This window comes from Hyla sarda, chromosome 1 (genome assembly GCF_029499605.1).
Source record: "Hyla sarda isolate aHylSar1 chromosome 1, aHylSar1.hap1, whole genome shotgun sequence".
NCBI classification, from domain to species: Eukaryota; Metazoa; Chordata; class Amphibia; order Anura; family Hylidae; genus Hyla; species Hyla sarda.
This window is the reverse complement of record NC_079189.1, coordinates 290224438-290247514: the sequence shown is the minus strand read 5'-3', so window position 1 is coordinate 290247514 and position 23077 is coordinate 290224438. Positions and strand designations below refer to the sequence as shown.

At 45.4% G+C, this 23077-nt stretch overlaps 1 protein-coding gene across 16 annotated transcripts in view; it reads left to right on the top strand.

Moving 5' to 3' along the window:
* PWWP3A (PWWP domain containing 3A, DNA repair factor) overlaps positions 1-23077 on the top strand; it is a 93741-nt gene that overhangs the window by 46498 nt on the left and 24166 nt on the right. For 15 of the 16 annotated variants that reach the window (XM_056517005.1, XM_056516946.1, XM_056516996.1 and 12 more), the window contains 6 exons: positions 4429-4554; positions 5415-5485; positions 5568-5653; positions 14192-14252; positions 18273-18348; positions 21905-21955. In XM_056517005.1, coding sequence (XP_056372980.1) covers positions 4429-4554; positions 5415-5485; positions 5568-5653; positions 14192-14252; positions 18273-18348; positions 21905-21955 — 471 coding nt within the window. The remainder of the gene's footprint in view (positions 1-4428; positions 4555-5414; positions 5486-5567; positions 5654-14191; positions 14253-18272; positions 18349-21904; positions 21956-23077) is intronic. The other variant, XM_056516967.1, reaches the window with a different exon arrangement.

Below are 23077 nucleotides of genomic sequence, written 5' to 3'. Positions count from 1 at the left end.
CTGGAGGGGCCACATATATACCCCCCCAGCGATTCTATACATCTTTGCCCACCACAGCGCTTCTATATTAAAACCCTGCCAGGAGCCCTGATTGGCTCCTCGGTCCCAGACATTCAGGGCTCTTGGTGGACTGGTGGGGAATTTAAAAATGAAAGTTTACTGTACATTGCAGGGGATCGGAACATTCCACCCGCTCCCCTGCTTAATAACATCTGATCGGATCGGGTCTCAGAAGAGAGACCCGGTGTGATCAATCGCTCAGCCCCTCTACTACTACCCACAACATGGAACAGACCCTGTTCTATGCTGGGGGTAGCAGGATTCAGTCCGTTTTGAGGAATTTACTGACCGCTCTGAGCTGTCGGTTTTTTGTGAAGCAAAACTCACAGGTTTTCCTGTGAGTTTTCTTCACGCTCTGAGTGTTTTTTCTCTTTTTGTCAGGAACACGCCCCTTTTGTCGGGAAAAATGCCCCTTTTGTTTTTTTTTTCACTCTGAGTGATTTTTATTTTGTCGGGTTGTGCGCCAGATTCTGGCGCAAATTCTGTCACAGACAAAATTCTGGCGCAAAACCCGACAAAAAGTGTTTGGATCCTGTTAGTAAATGAGGGCCAATGTAACTCCAAGTCAATCACACTTCTGTGAAATCACACTGTCCACTCAGGAAGCAACACTGATTGACAATCAGTTTCACATGCTGTTGTGCACATGGAACAGACAACAGGCGGAAATTATAGGCAATTAGCAACAGACCACTTCTCAGTTCCTATGCTTCCTGGCTGATGTGTTGGTCACTCTTGAATGCTAGCGGCACTTTCACTCTAGTGGTAGCATGAGATAGTCTACAACCCACACAAGTGGCTCAGGTAGTGCAGCTCATCCAGGATGGCACAGCAATGCGAGCTGTGGCAAGAAGGTTTGCTATGTCTGTCAGCGTAGTGTCCAGAGCATGGAGGCGCTACCAGGAGACAGGCCAGTACATCAGGAGACGTGTAGGAGGGCAATAACCCAGCAGCAGGACCGCTTCCTCCACCTTTGTGCAAGGAGGAGCACTGCCAGGGCCCTACAAAATTACCTCCAGCAGGCCACAAATATGCATATGTCCACTCAAACGGTCAGAAACGTACTCCATGAGGGTGGTATGAGGGCCTGATGTCCACATGTGGGGGTTGTGCTTACAGCCCAACACCGTGCAGGATGTTTGGCATTTTCCAGAGAACACCAAGATTGGCAAATTTGCCACTGGCGCCCTGTGCTCTTCACAGATGAAAGCAGGTTCACACTGAGCACATGTGGCAGAGGTGACAGAGTCTGGAGACGCTGTGGAGAACGTTCTGCTGCCTGCAACATCCTCCAGCATGACCGATTTGGCGGTGGGTCAGTAATGGTGTGGGGTGGCATTTCTTTGGGGGGGCTGCACAGCCCTCCATGTGCTTGCCAGAGGTAGCCTGACTGCCATTAGGTACCGAGATGAGATCCTCAGACACCTTGTGAGACCATATGCTGGTGCGGTTGGCCCTAGGTTCCTTCTAATGCAAGACATTGCTAGACCTCATGTGGCTGGAGTATGTCAGCAGTTCCTGCAAGAGGAAGGCATTGTTGCTATGGACTGGCCCGCCCATTCCCCAGACCTGAATTCAAATGAGCACATCTGGGACATCATGTCTCGATCCATGCACCACAGACTGTCCAGGAGTTGGCGGATGCTTAAGTCCAGGTCTGGGAGGACATCCCTCAGGAGACCATCCGCCACCTCATCTGGAGCATACCCAGGTGTTGTAGGGAGGTCATACTGGCATGTGGAGGCCACACACACTACTGAGCCTCATTTTGACTTGTTTTAAGGACATTACATCAAAGTTGGATCAGCCTGTAGTGTGGTTTTCCACTTTGAGTTTTGAGTGACTCCATATCCAGACCTCCATGGGTTGATAAATTTGATTTCCATTGATAATTTTTGGGTGATTTTGTTGTCAGCACATTCAACTATGTAAAGATGAAAGTATTTCATACGATTAGTTCATCCATTCAGATCTAGGATGTGTTATCTTAGTGTTCCCTTTATTTTTTTGAGCAGTGTATATAGGTGCCACTTGAATACTCTTTCTTTTTGGGTAGGTGGCACAGATCAATGCACCTCACTGGGACTGGTTTGGAAATATTATTCAATTCAGGTAGGAAAAGGCTGTGGATTTGTGGCAGCAAAAGATGAACCCTTCATAGGCTGTGATTAAGATATCTCCTCCTTGTATGCTGTTTTGGTGTATAGGAGCCCCTATAAAATTCTTCTTGTTCTCTCTCACACACACACACACGAAAGGTCTCTCTTTCTAATCTTTCTAATCACGAACTGTCCCTATTTCTCCTTTTTTTTATACTTTGTATCTCAGTCTCTATCTTTCTAACCACTAACTGTCCCTATGTCTGGCTTTCTCCCTCTCTCTGTCTGCTCGCTGCAGAAGTTCCCAGCGCTCTGAACCCTGTGAGTGACGTCATTGCCCTTTTAGGTGTCCATGGCTGTGTCCTATTGGCTTTTGTGCTTGATTGACACAGTAAGCAGCGAATCACTTGATAGACCTTGATTATTGTGTGATCTGCTGCTTTCCCTACATCATCTTACCGCCCCCTGCCCACCCTGCTTCTTCAGTCCCCTAAAAAAACATGCTTTCAGGTTTTTTTGCACTATTTACCGGCTCGTGCAAGCCAAATCGGTAAAAGCTTGAGTGGTTGCTGAGCCGGAAAAATCCTAAAGTTTGGGCGGAATCCGGGTTCGCCAGATTCAACTTACTCATCTATAGTTACCTTGTACCACATCAGGTTTTTCCTGCAGTGTGTATATATATATATATATATATATATATATATATATATATATATAATGTCCTTTTTGTTTTTACTATATATATATATATATATATATATATATATATATATATATATATATATATAAATGCAGAATGAAGCAGTGTTTTAAATACTTGCCATTATAAATGACCTTCTATTTAGCTGATAATCTGAGAAAGATGAGTTAAAGGGAATGGTTCATGAGAAAATGACCTTTTTTGCTTATATCTTTTATGTTTAATAGTCACTGTCATTAGAACAAACTTTGCTTAGATCGATAGTTAAAGCCAATATAAGAAACTTTGTAAAATCACTTAATAGACAAGAATGCTTCTTTTTCCTGTTTTCCCTCTCCTGCTGCTGAAATATTCTTCTCTGAAAATAAGTTCAGATTTGTTCTGTGTCTGCAAGACAAGTCAATTGAGGTGGGGGGAGGGAGTTCTCCCCTAGCTCTAGGAGAAGTACAAATTAGAGATGGAGCCAGAAATCTGCAGACAAATTCCATTTACAAGTTATATAAAATCCAGAAATAGTGCTGCTTCGCATGTAAACACACGGGCAGCTTACAGCTTAACCTAAAAAGTCACCTGAAATAACAGGTACAATTTAAACATAAAAAGATTGTGATGTTTGGTTTTTTTGTTTTCCAAATTCTCCACTTTGCTGTGTATATTCTAAAATAATCCTGAAAGCTTGCAGTTTTGGACACTAGGCCTAATATTAAGATGGGACATTCCAGCAGTCTCCTCCGTATCACAGACTTGAATACAGTGATAGTTGGCACCAGTCTGTAGATAAGACAGAAGTTTCACAATAAATGATGTTTAGTGATCAGCCTCTCCCTACATGTTGAATGACCTCTGAACAAGTCATAGAGAATGCCCAGAAACCTCTCCCAATCATCTAGAGGAGGCATTCACTTAAAGTCCATCAAAGTCTGACAGATTTTTTGCTCTCTCATTAAGAGATAAGAACAGGAGGAAGGTTGCACAGCTGCTGAGATAGTAGACAGGGAAAGAGAATCCCTGGAGGGACAGCTCACACAGGCTGGAGAGAGCAGATACAAGACTGGTTAAAATCATATAGGCTAGATACAAGTATAGAGAGAAAATAGAGCTCACATGGCAAGCTGTAGAAGCAAAAACATAATGAAATTTCAGAGAAAATGTGTTTTTTTTGCATCATAAGTGACAAGCCTTGCTCTGTAAAGTGTCCATAGCCTTTGGAGTTTGCTATCATTGCAGCTTACAGCGACACAAAAACCATTACAACACTTGTTAGTAAGTGCAGCTCACTGCCTTGTGGTACCAGTTTTTAGGCTGGATTCACACACCAAAAATGAGTGTGCCTTTCAGCATATTGCCTAGTAGGTTAAAAAAAACAGGTCTTCATTAGGTCCCCAATTACCATACTATGTGTCTCTGAGAGGCTGGTTGGGTGACAGTCCCCTCCCTCTGTGTAACTGCTTAGATGCTGTAGTTGCCCTTGGACAGGATCCGAGTTATCTGTGATCCCGACTGGTGAAGTGGGATGGTGGCTGTTAGTCTTGTAAATAAGTTCATATGTTCAAATTTCATCTTATCCAGGTTTATCATCTTCTGAGCTCTCTATGGAAATAAGCTCTCCTGAATGTACAGCTTTGCATGCAGTATCTTCATCACAGGATGATACAGAGGAAGATATACAACTACCAGTTGTTGTTCTGCAGAAAGGTTAGCTGCTTGGCTGGATCGACTGACATTTGTTTTCTTTTGGCTGCATATATTCTGCATAAGCATGGGGGAGATTTATCATTGATGTCTTTGAAGAGTTTTGAAGTCATTTTATATTTATTTTTTTTTTGCTTTGATTTTGCTTATGTGCGACACATTTATCATACTATCAAGGGGGGGTTGATAAAGTTTGCACACATAAGCAAAGAACAATAAATCTTATCAGAACACCATTTTGTATGTTTTCTCTTCTCCTTTGCGACTTTTCTGCACAAAAAGTTGCAGTTGCGACTTCTTGTAAGACTATTAAAAGTGCTCTCCAAAGGCTTTTCTGTAAGCCAGGTCTGAGCTGGCTTTGACTTTGGAGGGGTTTGTGAATTTTTTTATGCTTATGTGAGACATTTGCACTTCAAAGGTTGCTACCACTGAAGTGAAAACCGAGAGTTGCTTAGGTAAGGCTGTTTGCTGCTTTATGCGTACCCACAAAAGTCACAAGAAAAAGTACTTACGCGCACATGCGTCATTTTGTCTGCTTGGAGTAAACAAAACAAAAAAAGCTCTAAATGCACTGATAAATCTCCCCCAGAGACATATGTTCCACACCAGGTTTGTGCAGAAATACTGGTGTATGTGGTTGGAAATTCTCCCCTATCGACATACACTATATGGACTAATGTAACGTCCTACCCGCCAATGATTGACTGAACAGAAATATTACACATTTTTGCACATTCAAATCACAATCATTAAAGATACAAGGTTCAATTCACACATTGTCTCTTCTTTGTGTCAAATCTCTACTTTTCTCCTTATGTCTCGATTACCATTATTTTATAACTATTTTATTTAATTTATTGTAGAACCAGCTGCGATTATACCGGGATCCTTTGTCTGGTGTAAATTTCAGCAATACCCCTACTGGCCATCATTGGTAAGATTATAAATATGAATGGTTTTGGGTTTGCTTTGTGCTATCTCCTCACTGGAGACACTAAACAATGATTTTGTTACAGGTAAAACTGGTGAACTCAAAGCACAAGAAGGCAACTATTCTATTTTTGGAGGAATCCATTTCTGACCCTACAAAGAAAAAGAAGAGGTAAGAGACAGATGTGTTATGGGTACCGTCATTAGAAGAGAGTGTTCAGACCCCGACCGGTCAGTTGAGCATGTCGGGAGAAGTGCACGCTTAGCTACATGTCTGCACCTTACCTGTTACAGTTGCTATGGACCACAGCATGTAAGAGGTGGAAACTTCCTGGATCCTGATGCAACTGCTGACATACTTCAATTCCTGCAGTTGTGGCAGGAGTCTGGCTGTGTATGCCACAATCTTTTGGGTACACTGGGCAGTATCCATGAATTATATAACCGTTGTAATTCAGGAACTGGCACCAACTCATGATGGATATATCTATCATTGGTCATTAAGGGATGAAAATACCATATTTTTCGCCATATAAGACGCACTTTTTCTTCCCCAAAACTGGGGGGGAAAAGTTGGTGCGTCTTATATGACGAATACACACCTATCGCGGCGGTTCCTGCGGCCATCAACGGCCGGGACCCGCGGCTAATAAAGGACATCACCGATCGCGGTGATGCCCTGTATTAACCCTTCAGACGCGGCGATCAAAGCTGACCGCCGCGTCTGAAGCGAAAGTGACACTAACCCGCGGTGAAATTGTGGCGTCCCGAACAGCTTACAGGACACCGGGAGGGACCTTACCTGCCTCCTCTGTGTCTACTCTATGCCGGGATCCCCTGCATGGTGGCGCTCTCCTTCGACGCCATCACGTTGTGATGACGGAGAGCGTGGATCCCGGGGAAGAAGACGTCCGGAGCGTCGGGGACACCCCTGGGACACGGCAACAGCGATGGAGCAACATCCAGGGCAGCGGTGACGGGTCCGAAGCGGCGGGGACACGTGAGTATTACCTCCTATCCAATGGTCTTCAACCTGCGGACCTCCAGATGTTTCAAAACTACAACTCCCAGCATGCTCGGACAGCCAATGGCTGTCCGGGCATGCTGGGAGTTGTAATTTTGCAACATCTGGAGGTCCGCAGGTTGAAGATCACTGTTGGGTGCAGAATCTTTTTTTTTTCTCTAGATTTTGCACCTTTAAAATTGGGTGCGTCTTATATGCCGGTGCGTCCTATAGGGTGAAAAATACGGTACGTTCATAGTATATTTGCAAATAAATTATTTGAAAACTCTTTAAAAATCAGACTTTATGGATTTTTTTTTCTCATTCTGTCTCTCATAGTTGAGGTATAGCTATGATGGAAATTACAGGCCTCTCTCATCTTTTTAAGTGGGAGAACTTGCACAATTGGTGGCTGACTAAATCCTTTTTTGCCCCTCTGTATAACACGTGGCAACACGTTATATGGTAAAATCTTCTTCCTCGCCATCCCCAGAAGACTTTCCTGACTGCAGGGATGGTGAGGTTATGAAGTTAGGAAGTCTCGCCTGCAGGCCCCATAATTATTCCCCTGGGCAGGGAAGAATACTCACCTAGTCTCCCTGCTCCAGCTCTAATCACTCCCCCTCAGCATGATTGACAGCCCATGTCACCGCTCTGCTCCCTAAGCAGACGGAGCACAGCGATGACACAGGCCGTGCCCAGGCTGTCAATCATGTTGAGGGGGGGCTTTTACCGGGCTAACTAGTGAAGTAGGCGGTTCTACACTTATATACAGATACCTGTCATTCACTAAATAGGACTGCCCACATGACTACTTAGCCCAGAATGAGCAGAGATTTACATTCATAACTGACAAGTTATTCTGTATCTTTTTCCCACAAAACTGTTTATGAATCTTTTTTTTTTTTTTTTTCAACATGGTACGTTTACTTTAACCCCTATAAAATATATAATGAAATCTATTTCTACTTCCCCAACCTTCCACTCATTCCCAACATGGAGGCAGCCATTGCATCCATATGTGGAAGGAGTGTCTGCCTCCATCTTAGTTGTGCACTCCACCCATTCCACTGGATGATATAAGCTGTAATAAAATACTGTATGTTGTATAATACATATAGCTGACCGCTAGCAGTGTGCTGCTGTCATTTTCTTTTTTTTTTTTCTTTCTCTCTCTCTCTCTCTCTCTCTCTCTCTCAGATTTGACTGTATTTATACAGCTTTTAACATAATAATACTAAGTAAAGTCATAGAAAACTGAATTACTCATTCAGCTCCATTGGGGGACACAGGAACCGTGGGTATATCTTTCTGACACTAGGCATACAAAAAAAAAAGTCGGCCCCTCCCAGCAGGGTATACCCCACCTCCTGCCTTAGAGACACTCAGTTGTAGCTTAGTGTCATAGGAGGCAACACGGGCCTGGATTGCTCCAGGTCTGGTCTTTTTTTATTTTCTAGTGATAGTGTTTAGAATTTTTCTTCTTTTTAATTTTTCTAGGTAGGGGCGACAGGAGCATGGCGCTGCCTGTTTCCCCGCATGCGACTGAAGGGCACGGTTCCATAGAGTATGGTCCGTTAACCCTTCCTTGCCACCGGCCAGCACCAGGTTTGTACTTTGGGTCCGGGTCGCCTATTGCCTCTGCTCGCCCCGCTTTCTGAAGCCTGCCATGATGCAGCAGGCTTGGTCTGGTGAAGATTTTGAGGGACAGACATTCTTGGAGGTAAGTATACCTCCATAATCAGGTGAGTTCCCTACACCCTTCTCCCCCCCCCCCCCCTTACTAGGGCTCCCTCAGGGGTTACAAAGGGGGTGACTTTATTCAGTTTGGGGGGACCTGAAATTTGGGGGCACTGGCTGCGACTTTTATATGTGGGCTGCAGCCCCCACACATAGTGGGGCAGCTGTCGGCCCTCCAGATGACCTCTGTGCTGCAGTCTGCTTGTCTATTCGGCAGCCATCCCTGCACTGGAGTCGGCTGCCGGCTCCTAGTTCGGGGCGGCGCGCTCGGCCGGGGCCAGGCCGCTAATTTGGCCCCCGGCCTCGGCCTGGTCCCGGCCGATTGTCGTCCCGCCGCGGGTTGCTTTCTGCAGTCTGTTTAGGCAGCCAGCCCCATGGGGGGAGACGGCTGCGAACTTCCCTGTCGGGGTGGTATTCAGCCGGGAGCCAGGCGCTTCTTTCACTGCTAGCCTGGTCCCGGCCGCGTGTAGCTCCGCCCCGCGGGCGGTCTCGCACATTACTCCCCGGCATCCGTCCCCGCTGAGGGAGATGGCTGCCGGCTTCAGAGTTATCAGGGCGGTTTTCAATCGGGAACCAGGCCGCCACTTTAGGCTGCGGCTTTGGCCTGGTCCCGGCCCGGTAGCTCCGCCCACTTCGCGCTCTCTGAGCGCCCAATCAATTCAGTGCCGGCACGGGGAAGGCTGGTGCAGCCTATCAGGTGGCAGTGCGGGCTCCCCAGGCTGACTCAGCCTCTCCCGTGCTAGCGCGCGCACTGTACTCCTCCCCTCAAGTCACGTGACTCAGGAAGCCCAAGTTTCTTCCTGTTCCAGCACCGTTCTTCAGACGCTGCTGCACGCTGCTCCTGTGGGTCTTCCATCCCTGTTTCCAGCCGGCTGTCCTGTGTTCAGAAGGTGTGGGGACATCATCCAGGAACCTGGGTGAGATAATTCTAGTTCTTTTGTTACTAATTGGCTGCACTTTGCAATGTCTACCCCCAGCTTTGAACCTTCCCCCAGACAGGTGGCCCCTGCTTTAGTCACGTACTATGCTTGTACAGGGTGTAAGGTAAAATTTTCGGGGGGTTCGGCTGTACCCATTTGTCCTGCCTGCTCTTCCTCACGCCCTTCTACTCCTGCCCAAATGCTCCTTCAGGGTCTGTGGCCCCTGAACCGACCCCGGTTTGGGTGTCTTCCCTCTCCCAGACTATATCAGACCTGACGCAGGCTTCCAAGGAGGTGGCTACAGCCTTAAGGCAGTCTTCCCTACGTCCCCCCCGGGAAGCTAGTTCGGCGTCTTCGGACCATCGACACGCCCATGGACGTCCATGGGTTGCTTATCCGAACTCCTCTCCTGATAGCAGGAGCCACTCGCGCTCCAGATCTCCCGGTCCTAGGCGGTGTTCCTAGTCACGCGACCGCTCTCCTAGGGGTCGTTCCCCGAACCGCCATTCTAGATCCCGGTCACCCAGATCAGGAGCCTCCACTAACCGTTCCCGATCTCCGGGTGAATTGGCGGACTCAGAACCTCATTCGGATTCTGAAGAGCTGTCCTCCATTTCTGACTTGGTGGATGGCCTGGTGTCTGCAGTCAGGGACACTTTCCATCTACAGGACCCTGGACCCTCGGACCCTGCTCCTGAGGTGTCCTTTGCCCGCACTCCTCGTTCTCCTAAGTCTTTCCTTCCTCATAAGGAGTTTGATGTGATTCTGGAGACCGCCTGGAAGCTTCCGGAGAAGTGCTTCCAAGGCACTAAAAGGTTAAAGACTCTGTGTCCATTCCCTCAGGACCTTATTTCTAAATGTTATGTTCCACCATCTGTGGACCCCCCCCCCCCCAGTCTCCCGTTTGTCCAAATCCACCACTCTACCATTGGCGGATGCTGCTTCCTTTAAGGATCCTGCGGACAAGCGGGTCGAGAATTTGGCGAAATACGCTTTTGAAGCAGTGGGATCCTCCCTGCTTCCGGCATTTTCTTCCACTTGGGTGGCGAAGGCCTTAGCGGTGTGGGCTTCTCAGCTCCGTCAAGGTCTGATGTCCGGGGCCCCCCCGGACGCTCTGGTTGAAATTGCTCGTCAGACGCAGGCGAATATTTATGCCAGGTTTCGTTGGAGTCTGCTCGCTGTGCGGCTGTCGCGTCTGGCAACCTGGTCGCCATTCGTCGCTCCATGTGGCTCAAAGCTTGGAACGCCGATTCGGCTTCCAAGAAATCTCTGGCGGCTATGGCCTTTACTGGCGGTCGCCTTTTTGAAAAGCGGCTAGACGACATCATCTCTGAGGCTACAGGTGGTAAGACTTCCCCAGAACAAGGCTCGCCGCACTGCGGCTCGTGGGGTTTTCGTAAGTCAACCTCCTTTCGGTCCTTTCGCCCCTTGGGTCAGGGGCACCAGGAAAAATCGAGCCCTTCGCAGGGTAGGCAGGGCCGTCCTTCAAACTTCGCTCCTCCTGGAAGCAGGATAATCGCTCCAACCGATTTCCCGCGAAATCAGGAACTCCTAAACCTGCCTCGACCTGAAGGGGCGCCCCAACCTGGGACTCCTTCTCGGGTGGGCGGTCGCTTACTTCTTTTTCGGGACGTTTGGTTGGCACAAGTCCAGGACTCTTGGGTTCGGGATGTCATCTCCGACGGTTACCGAATCGAGTTTGCTTCTTTTCCCCGGGATCGTTTTTTTTTTTCGATCCTGGCCTCCTCGTTCACCTGCTCTGGCCGCAGGTTTTCATGCTGCCATTCATACTCTGCTGCAGCAGGGTGTTATTGTGCCCGTTCCACCTCAAGACCGTTTCAGGGGTTTCTATTCCAACCTCTTTGTGGTGCCCAAAAAGGAGGATTCAGTCCGTCCGATTTTGGACCTGAAACTCCTCAACAGGTATCTTCGCCACTTCCATATGGAGTCACTACGGTCGATCGTGGCATCCATGGATCAGGGCGAATTCCTGTCTTCAGTGGACATTCGGGATGCGTATCTTCACATCCCGATTTTTCCTCCTCATCAACGTTTTCTACGCTTTGCCGCTCTGCAGGGTCACTTTCAATTTGTGGCTCTGCCCTTCAGCCTGGCCACTGCCCCCCGGGTTTTTAGCAAGGTCCTGGCGGCTGTCATGGCCATTCTCAAGTCCCGGGGGAGTGTCTGTCCTTCCTTACCTGGATGACCTGCTTATCAAGGCCCCGTCCCGGGTCCAGAACGAGGAGAGTCTCCATCACCCTGCTGATCCTAACCAGCTTCAGGTGGCTGATCAACGAGGAGAAATCCAGCCTTTCTCCCTCCCGGTCTCTGGTCTTTCTGGGACTCCGGTTCGATACCGTGAGCGCGCGCATCTTTCTCCCTCCGGACAAGCGGAGTGCTCTGCTGTTAGGAGTTCGTCACTTGAGACGCCCGCATCCAGTGTCCATTCGTGCATGCATGGCAGTGCTGGGCAGAATGGTGGCAGCCCTAACGGCAGTTCCGTTTGCACAGTTCCGTTGCCGTCCGCTTCAGTGGGCTATTCTGTCTCTGTGGGACGGATTCCCCCTGTCCTTGGATCATCGGATCCGTCTGCCCACCCCAGCTTGACAGTCTCTTCTTTGGTGGCTCCACTCTCCCCTCCTTCAGAGCGGCCGCTCCTTTCTACCGTTGAACTGGCTGGTTCTTAAGACGGATGCGAGCCTCCTCGGTTGGGGGGTGTCCTCCTGGGCCGGATAGTCCTGGGCCGGTGGTCACCTCAGGAAGCCAGGCTTCCTATCAATGTCCTGGAGATCCGGGCGATATTCCTTTGTCTCCGACACTGGGAGTCTCTTCTTCGGGGTCGCCCGGTTCGCATTCAGTCAGACAACGCCACGGCTGTGGCGTACCTCAACCGTCAAGGGGGCCCTCGCAGCAGTGCCGCCATGACCGAGGTGTCCAAGATTTTGAACTGGGCGGAACACATGGTTCCCGCCATATCAGCGATCCACATTCCGGGGGTGGAAAATTGGGAGGCGGACTTTCTAAGTGGCTCCTCCCCCGATCCCGGGGAGTGGTCCCTTCACCCGGAGGTGTTCGAGTCCATCTGCCGCCGCTGGGGGATTCCGGACGTGGATCTCTTTGCGTCCCACCTAAACCGGCAGGTTCCAAACTTCGTAGCAAAGTCCAGAGATCCTCTGGCGCTGGCCGCGGACGCCCTCGTCATTCCCTGGTCTCGGTTCACTCTCCCGTACCTGTTTCCGCCGATTCCTCTCCTTCCCCGAGTGCTCAGGAAACTCAAGGCGGAAGGCGTACTGGCCATCCTAGTGGCCCCGGATTGGCCCCGCCGATCTTGGTACGCCGACGTGGTTTGGCTCGTGGCGGACATTCCCTTCCGCCTGCCAGATCGCCTCAATCTTCTGTCTCAGGGTCCTCTTTGCCACCCCAATTCACAGCCGCTGCATTTGACGGCATGGGGGTTGAAACCGCGGTATTGAAGGCTTCTCATCTAGGGTTATTCGCACTATGCTCAAGGCACGTAAGCCATCCTCGGCTAGGGTTTACCATAGGACCTGGCGGGCTTATTTTCGGTGGTGTGAGGCCCGCTCTCTTTCCCCAGTTCAGTTTTCTCTGCCGAACCTTCTGGCGTTTCTGCAGTCGGGTCTTGAGACGCGCCTGGCTCTTAGTTCCCTCAAGGGTCAAGTGTCGGTGCTGTCTATTCTTTTTCACCAGCCTCTGGCTTCTGACTCATCGGTTCGCACCTTCCTCCAAGGAGTAGCTCATGAGGTTCCTCCCTATAGGTCTCCTACTCCCCCTTGGGACTTAAATTTGGTCCTGAGTGCCTTGCAATCCGTTCGAGCCTATCCAAGATATTTCTCTCAGTTTCCTTTCCTGGAAGGTCTCCTTTTTGGTAGCTGTGACCTCGATCCGTCGGGTGTCGGAGTTGGCAGCGCTTTCTTGTCAACCTCCCTTCCTGATTCTTCATCAGGACAAGGCAGTACTTCGGCCGGTTCCTTCATTTCAACCGAAGGTGGTTTCGTCCTTTCATCTGAATGAGGATATCATTCTTCCTTCCTTCTGCCCTGCTCCATCTCATCCTAAAGAGCGTTCTCTTCACAACCTGGATGTGGTACGGGCTTTACGAGTTTACCTCAAGGCCACCTCTTCTTTCCGACGGTCGGAGTCGCTGTTTGTCCTTCCGGAGGGCCGACGCAAGGGTTTGCCGGCTTCTAAGGCCACCATCTCCAGATGGATCCGCTCCGCCATTTCTGAAGCATACCGTTCCAAGGGGAAGGATCCTCCCTTCCGGGTTACGGCTCACTCCCCTCGCTCTGTGGGGGCCTCTTGGGCGGTCTTTAACAGGGCTTCGGCCCTACAGGTGTGTAAGGCGGCTACTTGGTCTTCGGTGCACACATTCACCAAGTTTTACCAAGTGCACACTTCTGCATCCGCCGACGCCTCTTTCGGGCGTAAGGTTTTGCAGGCAGCGGTGGCTCTGCCGTCCGCTTGATTCTGCGGTCCCACGGTTCCTGTGTCCCCCAATGGAGCTGAATGAGAAAAGGAGATTTTTTTACTCTTACCGTAAAATCTTTTTCTCAGAAGCTCCATTGGGGGACACAGCTCCCACCCTGTGTTGGTTAGTTTTGATCTGAGAGTTGGTCGCCTGTCAGTTGGTTGGTTCCTTATTTTGACTGGGCGCCCTCTAGACTCTGTATTTTTTTCGGTTCCTCCTATTGCTTTGGGACTAAAACTTAGTGTCTCTAAGACAGGAGGTGGGGTATACCCTGCTTGGAGGGGCCGACTTCTTTTTTTGTATGCCTAGTGGCCTCCTAGTGGCAGCCTCCTAGTGGCAGCAAGATATACTCACGGTTCCTGTGTCCCCCAATGGAGCTTCTGAGAAAAAGATTTTACGGTAAGTGTAAAAAAATCTCCTTGTCCTTCAACTCAGCACCCCCTCCCCTTCTATCCTGTACTGACCCCACATTTGACAGGGCCACTTTAGATTCTTTTTTTTTTTTTATAAGTTTTTAAAATGTAGCACAATGTTTGTTTTTCTATTTTTCTGATATAGTTTTAAAGTTGCACTTCGCTCCTTAAAGCACTATGACTGTCCAGAGAAGCAGCAGCTTTTGGTAAGTCATCAGGCAATTTGTATAATATGTATAGTCGGGGTGTCTTTTTTTTCAGATCTAGATGTTTTTATAATGCTGCATTCGTTCATGCATTATAACTTACAACCTTTGGGTGTATTCACACAGAACAGATCCACAATTGACAAATGCAAAAGTACATGAGAATTGCCTTGAAAAATTAGAAAAATCCTGTGTGTGTGAATACACTCTTTAGGACTATAACTAAGAGGACATGTGACCTCTCTCTGACATGCTTAACCACTTGTATGCTTTGTGAAATAACAATTCTGGAGCATCTTTTCTTAGAGCTCTGTGTTGTGCTGTTCCTCTGTTATTCTTACTAAGAATATATGAATAAATTGACAAGCCGCCATTTCTACACCTCTTGTCAATAGGGACCTTTGAACGTGGGAGACGTAATGCCCTATTGCGAATGTATTCATTTACAGGAGGAATATCTTAAAGGGGTAGTCCAGTGGTGAAAAACTTATCCCCTATCCTAAGGATAGGGGATAAGTTTGAGATCGCGGGGGGTCCGACCGCTGGGGCCCCCTGCGATCTCTCTGTACGGGGCCCCGGCTCTCCGCCGAGATAGCGGGTGTCGACCCCCGCACGAAGCGGCGGCCGACACGCCCCCTCAATACATCTCTATGGCAGAGCCGGAGATTGCCGAAGGCAGCGCTTCGGCTCTGCCATAGAGTTGTATTGAGGGGGCGTGTCGGCCGCCGCCTCGTGCGGAGGTCGACACGCCCCCTTCCCGCCGGCTGTCGGGGCTCCATACAGGAGATCTCGGGGGGCCCCAACGGTCGGACCCCCCGCGATCTGCAACTTATCCCCTATCCTTAGGATAGGGGATAAGTTGCTCACCACTGAATCACCACTGGACTACTTCTTTAATGCAGAAATCAAAGGCTTAGTTTCCGTATAGTATTTTGTTGATATTTTGTGGTGCATTCTTTTTGTTTAAACTTATTGACCAAAATACTTGTGAATCCAGCCTAAGAAAAAATGCATAAGGCTTGTCATGTGTAGAAGTGTTCCTAAAGTAGATGTCAGGAATGCTGACAAGTTCTCTTGGTAAAGAATTTCTTACCAGCATTAATGTATTTCTGAAGATCTAGTAATGTCTTCATTTGAAATCTATTCATTTCATCCTCAGCAGATAGGGGATAACAAGTTGTTTGGTGGGAGTCAGACTGCTGGAACCCTGTCTGATCACAAGAATGGAGGACAGTTGTGTGGGTCTAACCAAGTTCTGTGCTATGCCATGCTCAAGAGCCTCATAGACAATGGCGCACTAAAATGTAGAGTCGTTGCTTGATTGTTGATAGAAAATAGGGATGTCCCGATTTTTTTAACCCCTTAAGGACTTTTTTTTTTTTTTTCATTTTTGCACTTTTTTTTTCCTCCTCACCTTCTAAAAATCATAACTCCTCAGTTTTCCACCTACAGACCCACATAGGGGCTTGTTTTTTGTGTCACCAATTTTGTGACATCAATTATTTCACTACAAAATCTATGGCGAAACAAAAAAAAATATTTGTGGGGCAAAATTGAAAAAAAAAAACACCATTTTGTAACTTTTGGGGGCTTCCGTTTCTACCCAGTGCACTTTTTGGTATACATAACAACTTATCTTTATTCTGTAGGTCCATACGATTAAAATTATGCCCAAATTTTATAGGTTTAATTTTGTTTTACTTCTGTTAAAAAATTATAACTTTTTGTACAAAAATGTGTATTAAAATAGTCCTCTTCTGACACCTATAACTTTATTTTTCTGTATACGGGGATGTGTGTGGGCTAATTTTTTGCGCTGTGATCTGTAGTTTTTATTGGTACCATTTTTATTTTGATGGGACTTTTTGATCACTTTTTATAAAAAAAAAATTTTTGTGTGTTTACAGAGTGACCAAAAATACGCAATTCTGGACTTCTTGGAATTTTGGACTTCTTGTCTGTACGGTTTAATTAATGTTTATATTTTTATAGTTTGGTCATTTACGCACGCGGTGATACCACAAATATGTTTATGTTTATTTTTGTTTACATGTTTTATTTTTTTTTAAAGAGGGGTGACTTAAACTTTTATTAAGGAAGGGGATAAATCACATTTATTAAGCTTTTTTTTTTCCTATTTTTATTTTTTTACACTATTTTGTAGTCCCCATAGGGGACTACATTACATGCAGTCTTCTGATTGCATACACTGTTCAATGCTATAGCATAGTATTGATCAGTGTTATCGGTGCTCAATTGCTCCAGGCTGCTGAGGCTTCCTGGAGCAGGAAGCCACCAACCGGACATCGAGGAGGCAGGTAAGGGCCCTCCCGCCGTCCTCTTAACTGATCGGGGACCACCTCTGAGCTGCTGGGACTATTTTGTATTTTTATTTATTTAAGACTCCACAATCAACTTTACCTGCCTCCTCACCAAGCTTTGACTCGATGCTCCAGGAAGCCTCAGCAGCCTGGAGCAATCGAGCACCGATAACACTGATCAATGCTATCCTATGGCATAGCCTTGAATAGTTTATGCATTCCAAGGATTGCATGTAATAGTCCCTATGGGGACTATAAAATTGTGTTAAAAAATTTTTTTTTAGATAAATGTGAATTAACCCCTTCCCTAATAAAAGTTTGAATCACCCCCCTTTTCCCATTTAAAAAAAATATATAAAAAAATATGGAAACAAACATAAACAAATGTGGTTTCATCGCATGCAAAAAGGTCCGAACTATAAAAATATTATGTTAATTAAACCAAGTGGTCTATGGTTTTTACGTAAAAAAATAATAAATACCAAAGTCCAAAATTGCATATTTTTGGTCACTTTTTATACCCTAAAATTTTTTTTAAAAAGCGATCAAGAACTCCCATCAAAACCAAAATGGCACAGATAAAAACTACAGACTGTGGTGCAAAAAATCAGCCCTCATATAGCCCCGTATACAGGACAATAAAAAAAGTTATAGGGGTCAGAAAATGACAATTTAAAACTTACAAATTTTGGTGAATGTAATTTTTTTTATTAAGAAGTAAAATAAATAGAATAGTGTCATTTTTACGAAAAGTGCACTGCATTTTGCCTCACAAATATATTTTTTTCTGGTTTTGCCGTAGATTTTGTGGTGAAATGATATCCAAAGGATAGGGGATAAGATGTCTGATTGCAGGGATCCCATCGCTGGGGACCCCCAGTGATCTCTCCTGCAGCACCCCCTGTCAACTGCTGCACGGAGCGAACTTCACTCCGTGCCTTTGAGAGGCGATACTGGGGCCGGAGTATTGTGACATCACAGCCGGACCCCCACGATCAGACATCTTATCCTTTATCCTTTGGATAGGGGATAAGATGTCTAGGGGGGGGGGGAGTACCCCTTTAAACTTTTTGAATGGGGGGGGGGGGGAATTCACATTTATTATAACATTTTGGATAAATTTATTTTAGCAATTTTTTCTGTAGATTGCATACAATAATCAATGCTGTGCCATAGAATAACATTGATTAGTGTTACTGGCGCTCCTTTACTACTGCCTGCCATGGCTGGCAGAAGTGTAGCACCGACGATCGGATGGCACGGAGCATGGTAAGGGACCTCCGGCCGTCCTCTCAGCTGATCAGGACGCAGCTATTTCACCACGGTGATCCTGATCCGCATCCCTGAGCTATCAGCAGTTATTTCAGGACTTTTAGATGCCGCAATCAACTTTGATCATGTTGTCTAAAGGCTTAATGCCAGACATTACGCGATCAGTGATGTTCGGCATTAGCCAAAGGTCCCAGCTATGACGCACGATGCATAGTTCATGCGCTGCATAGCACAGGGCAACTCCGTGATACCTGCCGGCGGGGGCGTGGGGTACAAGTACTCGTGCAAATGTCCAGTATCGGTTCCAATACCGATACTAGTATCGGTATTGGGACATCCCTTATAGAAAACCTATGTGATGACACAATCTTGCAGATATTTTCTTGCATATTCATTCATTCTCAATTCTTTTTTGTCATCCTGTAAGGAAAATGCTCGCAAAGATTTTGGCAAGTCCATTGACTGGTGTAACTCTCTAATATCTGACTACAGAATCCGCTTGGGTGAGTGTCTTACTTCTTTTCAGATCTGCATCCTGTCATAGAAGTGAGCTTAGAGACTTCTCTCTTTTTGTCATGTTCATATATTTTTCATATGGGAACAGCATTATTATATGTCCCATCTCATCTACCTTTATAGACTGAATTAATACTTGGAAAAGAATAGGTATAACAGGTCAACCAATGTCAGAAGGACACCATCTGTTGCCTTACTCTGTGCATATATGTTCCCTCTTAAAGCCTTAGAGATTCATTTGTTGTTAGGCTGTTTTCACATGGCCTTAAGCAATGTCTGTCAGATGTATACGTCATGGTAAGTTCCCAACATGTATTTTCAACTAGAGCTGGGCGGTATGACCAAAAATGTGTATCACGGCATTTTTGTAAGTTATGGCGGTTCCACGGTATGTAACGGTAAAGGGGCCCAACCGGTATTGCGGTATGGGAAAAATTCATATAGTGCAGGAAAAAAATGTCGGTATTTGGTATGAACCAGTACTATTTTCAACGTATACCTATGACTGATGCCCAGCACTATTTTCAACGTATACCTATGACTGATGCCACTTAGTGAAATCCATCATACATAGGGTACCATGTTTAAAAAAAAAACATATACCACATGGTATATGTTTTCTTTATGAAATCCAGCTCAATAGAACAAGCCTGGAGGTGTGCACAATTCCATCCAATAAACCCAGAACACGTATGGTCCGAACAAAGGCCAAAATGACACGCGGTTACTGTCAGGTAAATGGAGAGGAGTGTTTATGGATCCATTTAATGGTTACGCCAGGACATGTATTGGTGCTTATGTTAAATCGATTTGGCTGGACACTGCTTAATGGAAATTTTTAGTGCATTACAGAATAATGCAGAGGTTCTGGTACATGCCTTCAGCTTGCGTGTTTTAGCGGATGTGGCAGGCATGGGTTTTCAGCCATATCTGATTGTAAATCCATTACTGGAATGACTTAATAATGTAGCCTTGAATTCTCTAGCTGTGCACAGAGATTGGAAGGGGTATTATCACTGCACCTGTTCAACTCTTTTGGCTGTTGGTGCTGGAGGTTACCCATGTAAGATTCACAAGTGGGTTGAGGTCAGTTCACACTGTACAGTTTTGATGTCTTCTTATTCAACCCCTTAACAACACAGGACATAAATGTACATCCTGGTGTCCTGGTACTTAACGCACCATCGGAGCAGTGCTCTCATCATGCACGGCAGCTCCTGGCTGCTATCAGGAGCCAGAGACCCACCAATAATGATGGAAATCAGCGATCGTGCTGATGTCCCCCATTAACCCCTGGGATGCCGTTGTCTATGGCATATGCATAGCACTGATCAGTATCTGCAATCTAAGGATTGCTATATATAGGGAAATATATAGGTACATTTTAAGTGTTCAAAAAAAAAAAAAGGAAAAAGCCCCTCCCCCCAATAAAAATTTAAATGGCCTCTTTTTTCATTTTATTCCAAAAAGCAAAAAAAAATAATAATTAACAAACATTATTTGGTTTTGGCACGTGCATAAATGTCTGAACTGTTGAAATATAATGTTAAGGATTCTCTATAGGGAACAGCAAAAACGTTTAAAAAGAAAAAAAAAGGCCAAAACTTTTTTGTAACATCACATTTCAATTTTTTTTTATAAAAGCAATTAAAAAGTCACACATACAAGTGGTACAAGTAAAAAATAAAAAAAACTACAGATCTTGGCTCAAAGAATGAGCCCTCATACAGCCCCGTATATGGAAAAAAATTTAAATTTATCGTATTACCTCACAGAAAAAAGAAAACGTAATTTTTATCATAAAGTGTACAGTGTGAAAACCTTTCAAAATTAGCAAAATTGCCGTTTTCTTTTCAATATACTCCACACAAATGATATTTATTTTAGTTTTGCCATATATTTTATGGTAAAATGATTGATGTCATTACAAAGTACAATTGATCACACAGAAAACAAGCCCTCATTCAAGCTGTGAATGGAAATATAAAAGAGTTATGATTTTTAGAAGGCGAAGAGGAAAAAACTAAAATAAAATTGGCCTCAAAATGGTCTGTGTCCTTAAGGGGTTAAAGTGTCTAGTAGGCAAAAGTGATTTGACCTATAATCACAATTGAGGAATTTTATAAAGATTTGAAGTCTAGGCTGTTTGTACACATTGAATTTTTACAGCATTTTTCTATTTTACTGCACAATTGCAGTAAATGGACCCTTATTTGCAGCAATTTTGGGAAAATGATGTATAACTACTATAAATATATATCTTGATCCCATAGATAGCAGATGTAGCTGGAAGCTGATGGGTCTGTAAGCTGGGAATCTGATGATGTATTCCTGTAGTCAACAGGAAGTCAGAACCTAGAACTGACATCCTGTTCTGCACATTAAACACTGATTGTGGGTGAGACAGGTGATCACATGACCAAGTTACTGTGATGAAACGCAGTTATTCTGGAATAAACCAAATGGCGATGAAGGATTAGGTGATATGGGCAAATCTGGAGTGCTTCTTATATGCATTGTAAAACAGCCTCTCATGACATAAAGGGGTACTCCGGCCCTAAGACATCTTATCCCCTATCCTTTGGATAGGGGATAAGATGTCTGATCGCGGGGGGGTCCCACCGCTGGGGACCCCCGCTATCTCACATGCAGCACCTCTCTCTGGGAGCTGCACGCAGCACTGCAGCCTCGGAGTCTGCGTGCAGCTCCCAGAGGTGGGTGCTGCATGTGAGATAGCGGGGTCCCCAGCGGCGGGACCCCCGCGATCAGACATCGCCTATCCTTTGGATAGGGGATAAGATGTCTTAGGGCCGGAGTACCCCTTTAAGCAAAGCTACAGGTGGCATGGTTATAGTAATGGACAGTAATAGATCGAGGGAGGTTGTTAGAAGATTGGTTAAATGGTTTTGCCGTTTGCCTTTTTTAAATGCATTTTGACTTAGACAGTGTGAATTGTTTTTTAACCGGAAACTGTGGGAATCCTGTATACATCCTTCCTCTATTCTTGTGCAGCCTGTGTGATGAAATGTGAAGTGTTCCCCTTCCTAGACTGCATGGTTATTTGCACCATCCAGGCTCCGATTATATTGTTTATATGCTTTCTCTTCCTGCCGTGTTCTAAGTTCCTCTGATACTTTCTTGCTCCATTAAGATCCCATCTGCTACCTTTCTACTCTGGAATACCAATGTGTAATTGGCTGGTCTGTTTTGTTATTTCTCTGTTTTATTTTTATCTTCTCCTACTTCAGACTATGTAGATTAAAGGGGTACTCCACTACAAAACCTATCCCCTGTCCGCAGTACGATTTCTGTGACCCCTTCACAATCTCCAGAACGGGGCCCATTCTCTCCCTGTGCATGGAGCAGCATGTCAGCACAAGCTTTGTGCATTCTCATTGGGAGTGTCCTATATTTAGCAGCACTCTATCCCTTTTTTTCATAGCATGTTTCCCATTTTATATGCTATGTTAATTTTCAGGTCTATTCATTACTATATATATATTTTTATCAACTTATAACTTTTTTTTCTTTTCACTTTTATAGGCTGTGGTTCGTTTTATGGATCCTTTATGGATTACTGCACTGCAGCTATAAGTAAGTGGCTTTAAACCCCTAAAACACAGACACATTTTTCTTTCATTTTGTTATTAATATTCTTGAATATGAATGCACACAAGTAAAGAACTCCAAAGTAAAACAATTAGAGATGAGCGAACTTACAGTAAATTCGATTCGTCACGAACTTCTCTGCTCGGCAGTTGATGACTTATCCTGCATAAATGAGTTCAGCTTTCAGGTGCTCCCGTGGGCTGGAAAAGGTGGATACAGTCCTAGGAGAATCTTTCCTAGGAATGTATCCACCTTTTCCAGCCCACCGGAGCACCTGAAACCTGAACTAATTTATGCAGGATAAGTCATCAACTGCCGAGCCGAGAAGTTTGTGACGAATCGAATTTACTGTAAGTTCGCTCATCTCTAGAAACAATACCAAGGATAGCATTGTGGATTTTGTATGTGGGTAAGTTGCCTTAACCCGTTAACAACTACGGACGAAAATGTACGTCTTGGTACTTAACGCACCAGGACATACATTTATGTCCTGTACATGATCGCGAGCATTGGAGTTGTGCTCGTTTTATGCACTGCAGGTCCCAGTTGCTATCAGCAGCCAGGGACCCGCCAGTAATTGCTCGAGCAGACCAGAGCAAAAGATCGCTGATAACACTGATCAGTACCCTATGCATAGTATTAAACAGTATTCGCAATCAAATGATTGCTATAAATAGTCCCCTATGGGGACATAAAAAGTGTACAAATAAGAAAAAATTGAAAAAAGTTTCTTAAAACTTGAAAAATCTCCTCCCTTAATAAAAATGTAAATAGTCCCGTTTTCCCATTTTACCCCCAAAAAGCATAAAATGTTAATGTTAATGATCCCGTACAGTGAACGGCTTAAATGTGTAAAAAAAAAAACAAAAAAAAAAATAACTAAATTGCTGCTTTTTTTTTTTGTCACTTTATATTCCAAAAAATTAATTAAAAGTTTCATAAATGCAAACGTGGTATCAATAAAAAGTACAGATCATGGTGCAAAGAAAATGAGCCCTCATACCACCGAAAAATGAAAGTTATAGGTCTTTAAAATAGAGGGATTTGGTTAAAAAGTTTGCGTTTTTTTTTTTTTTAAAGCGGTACAATAATAGAAAAGTATGTAAT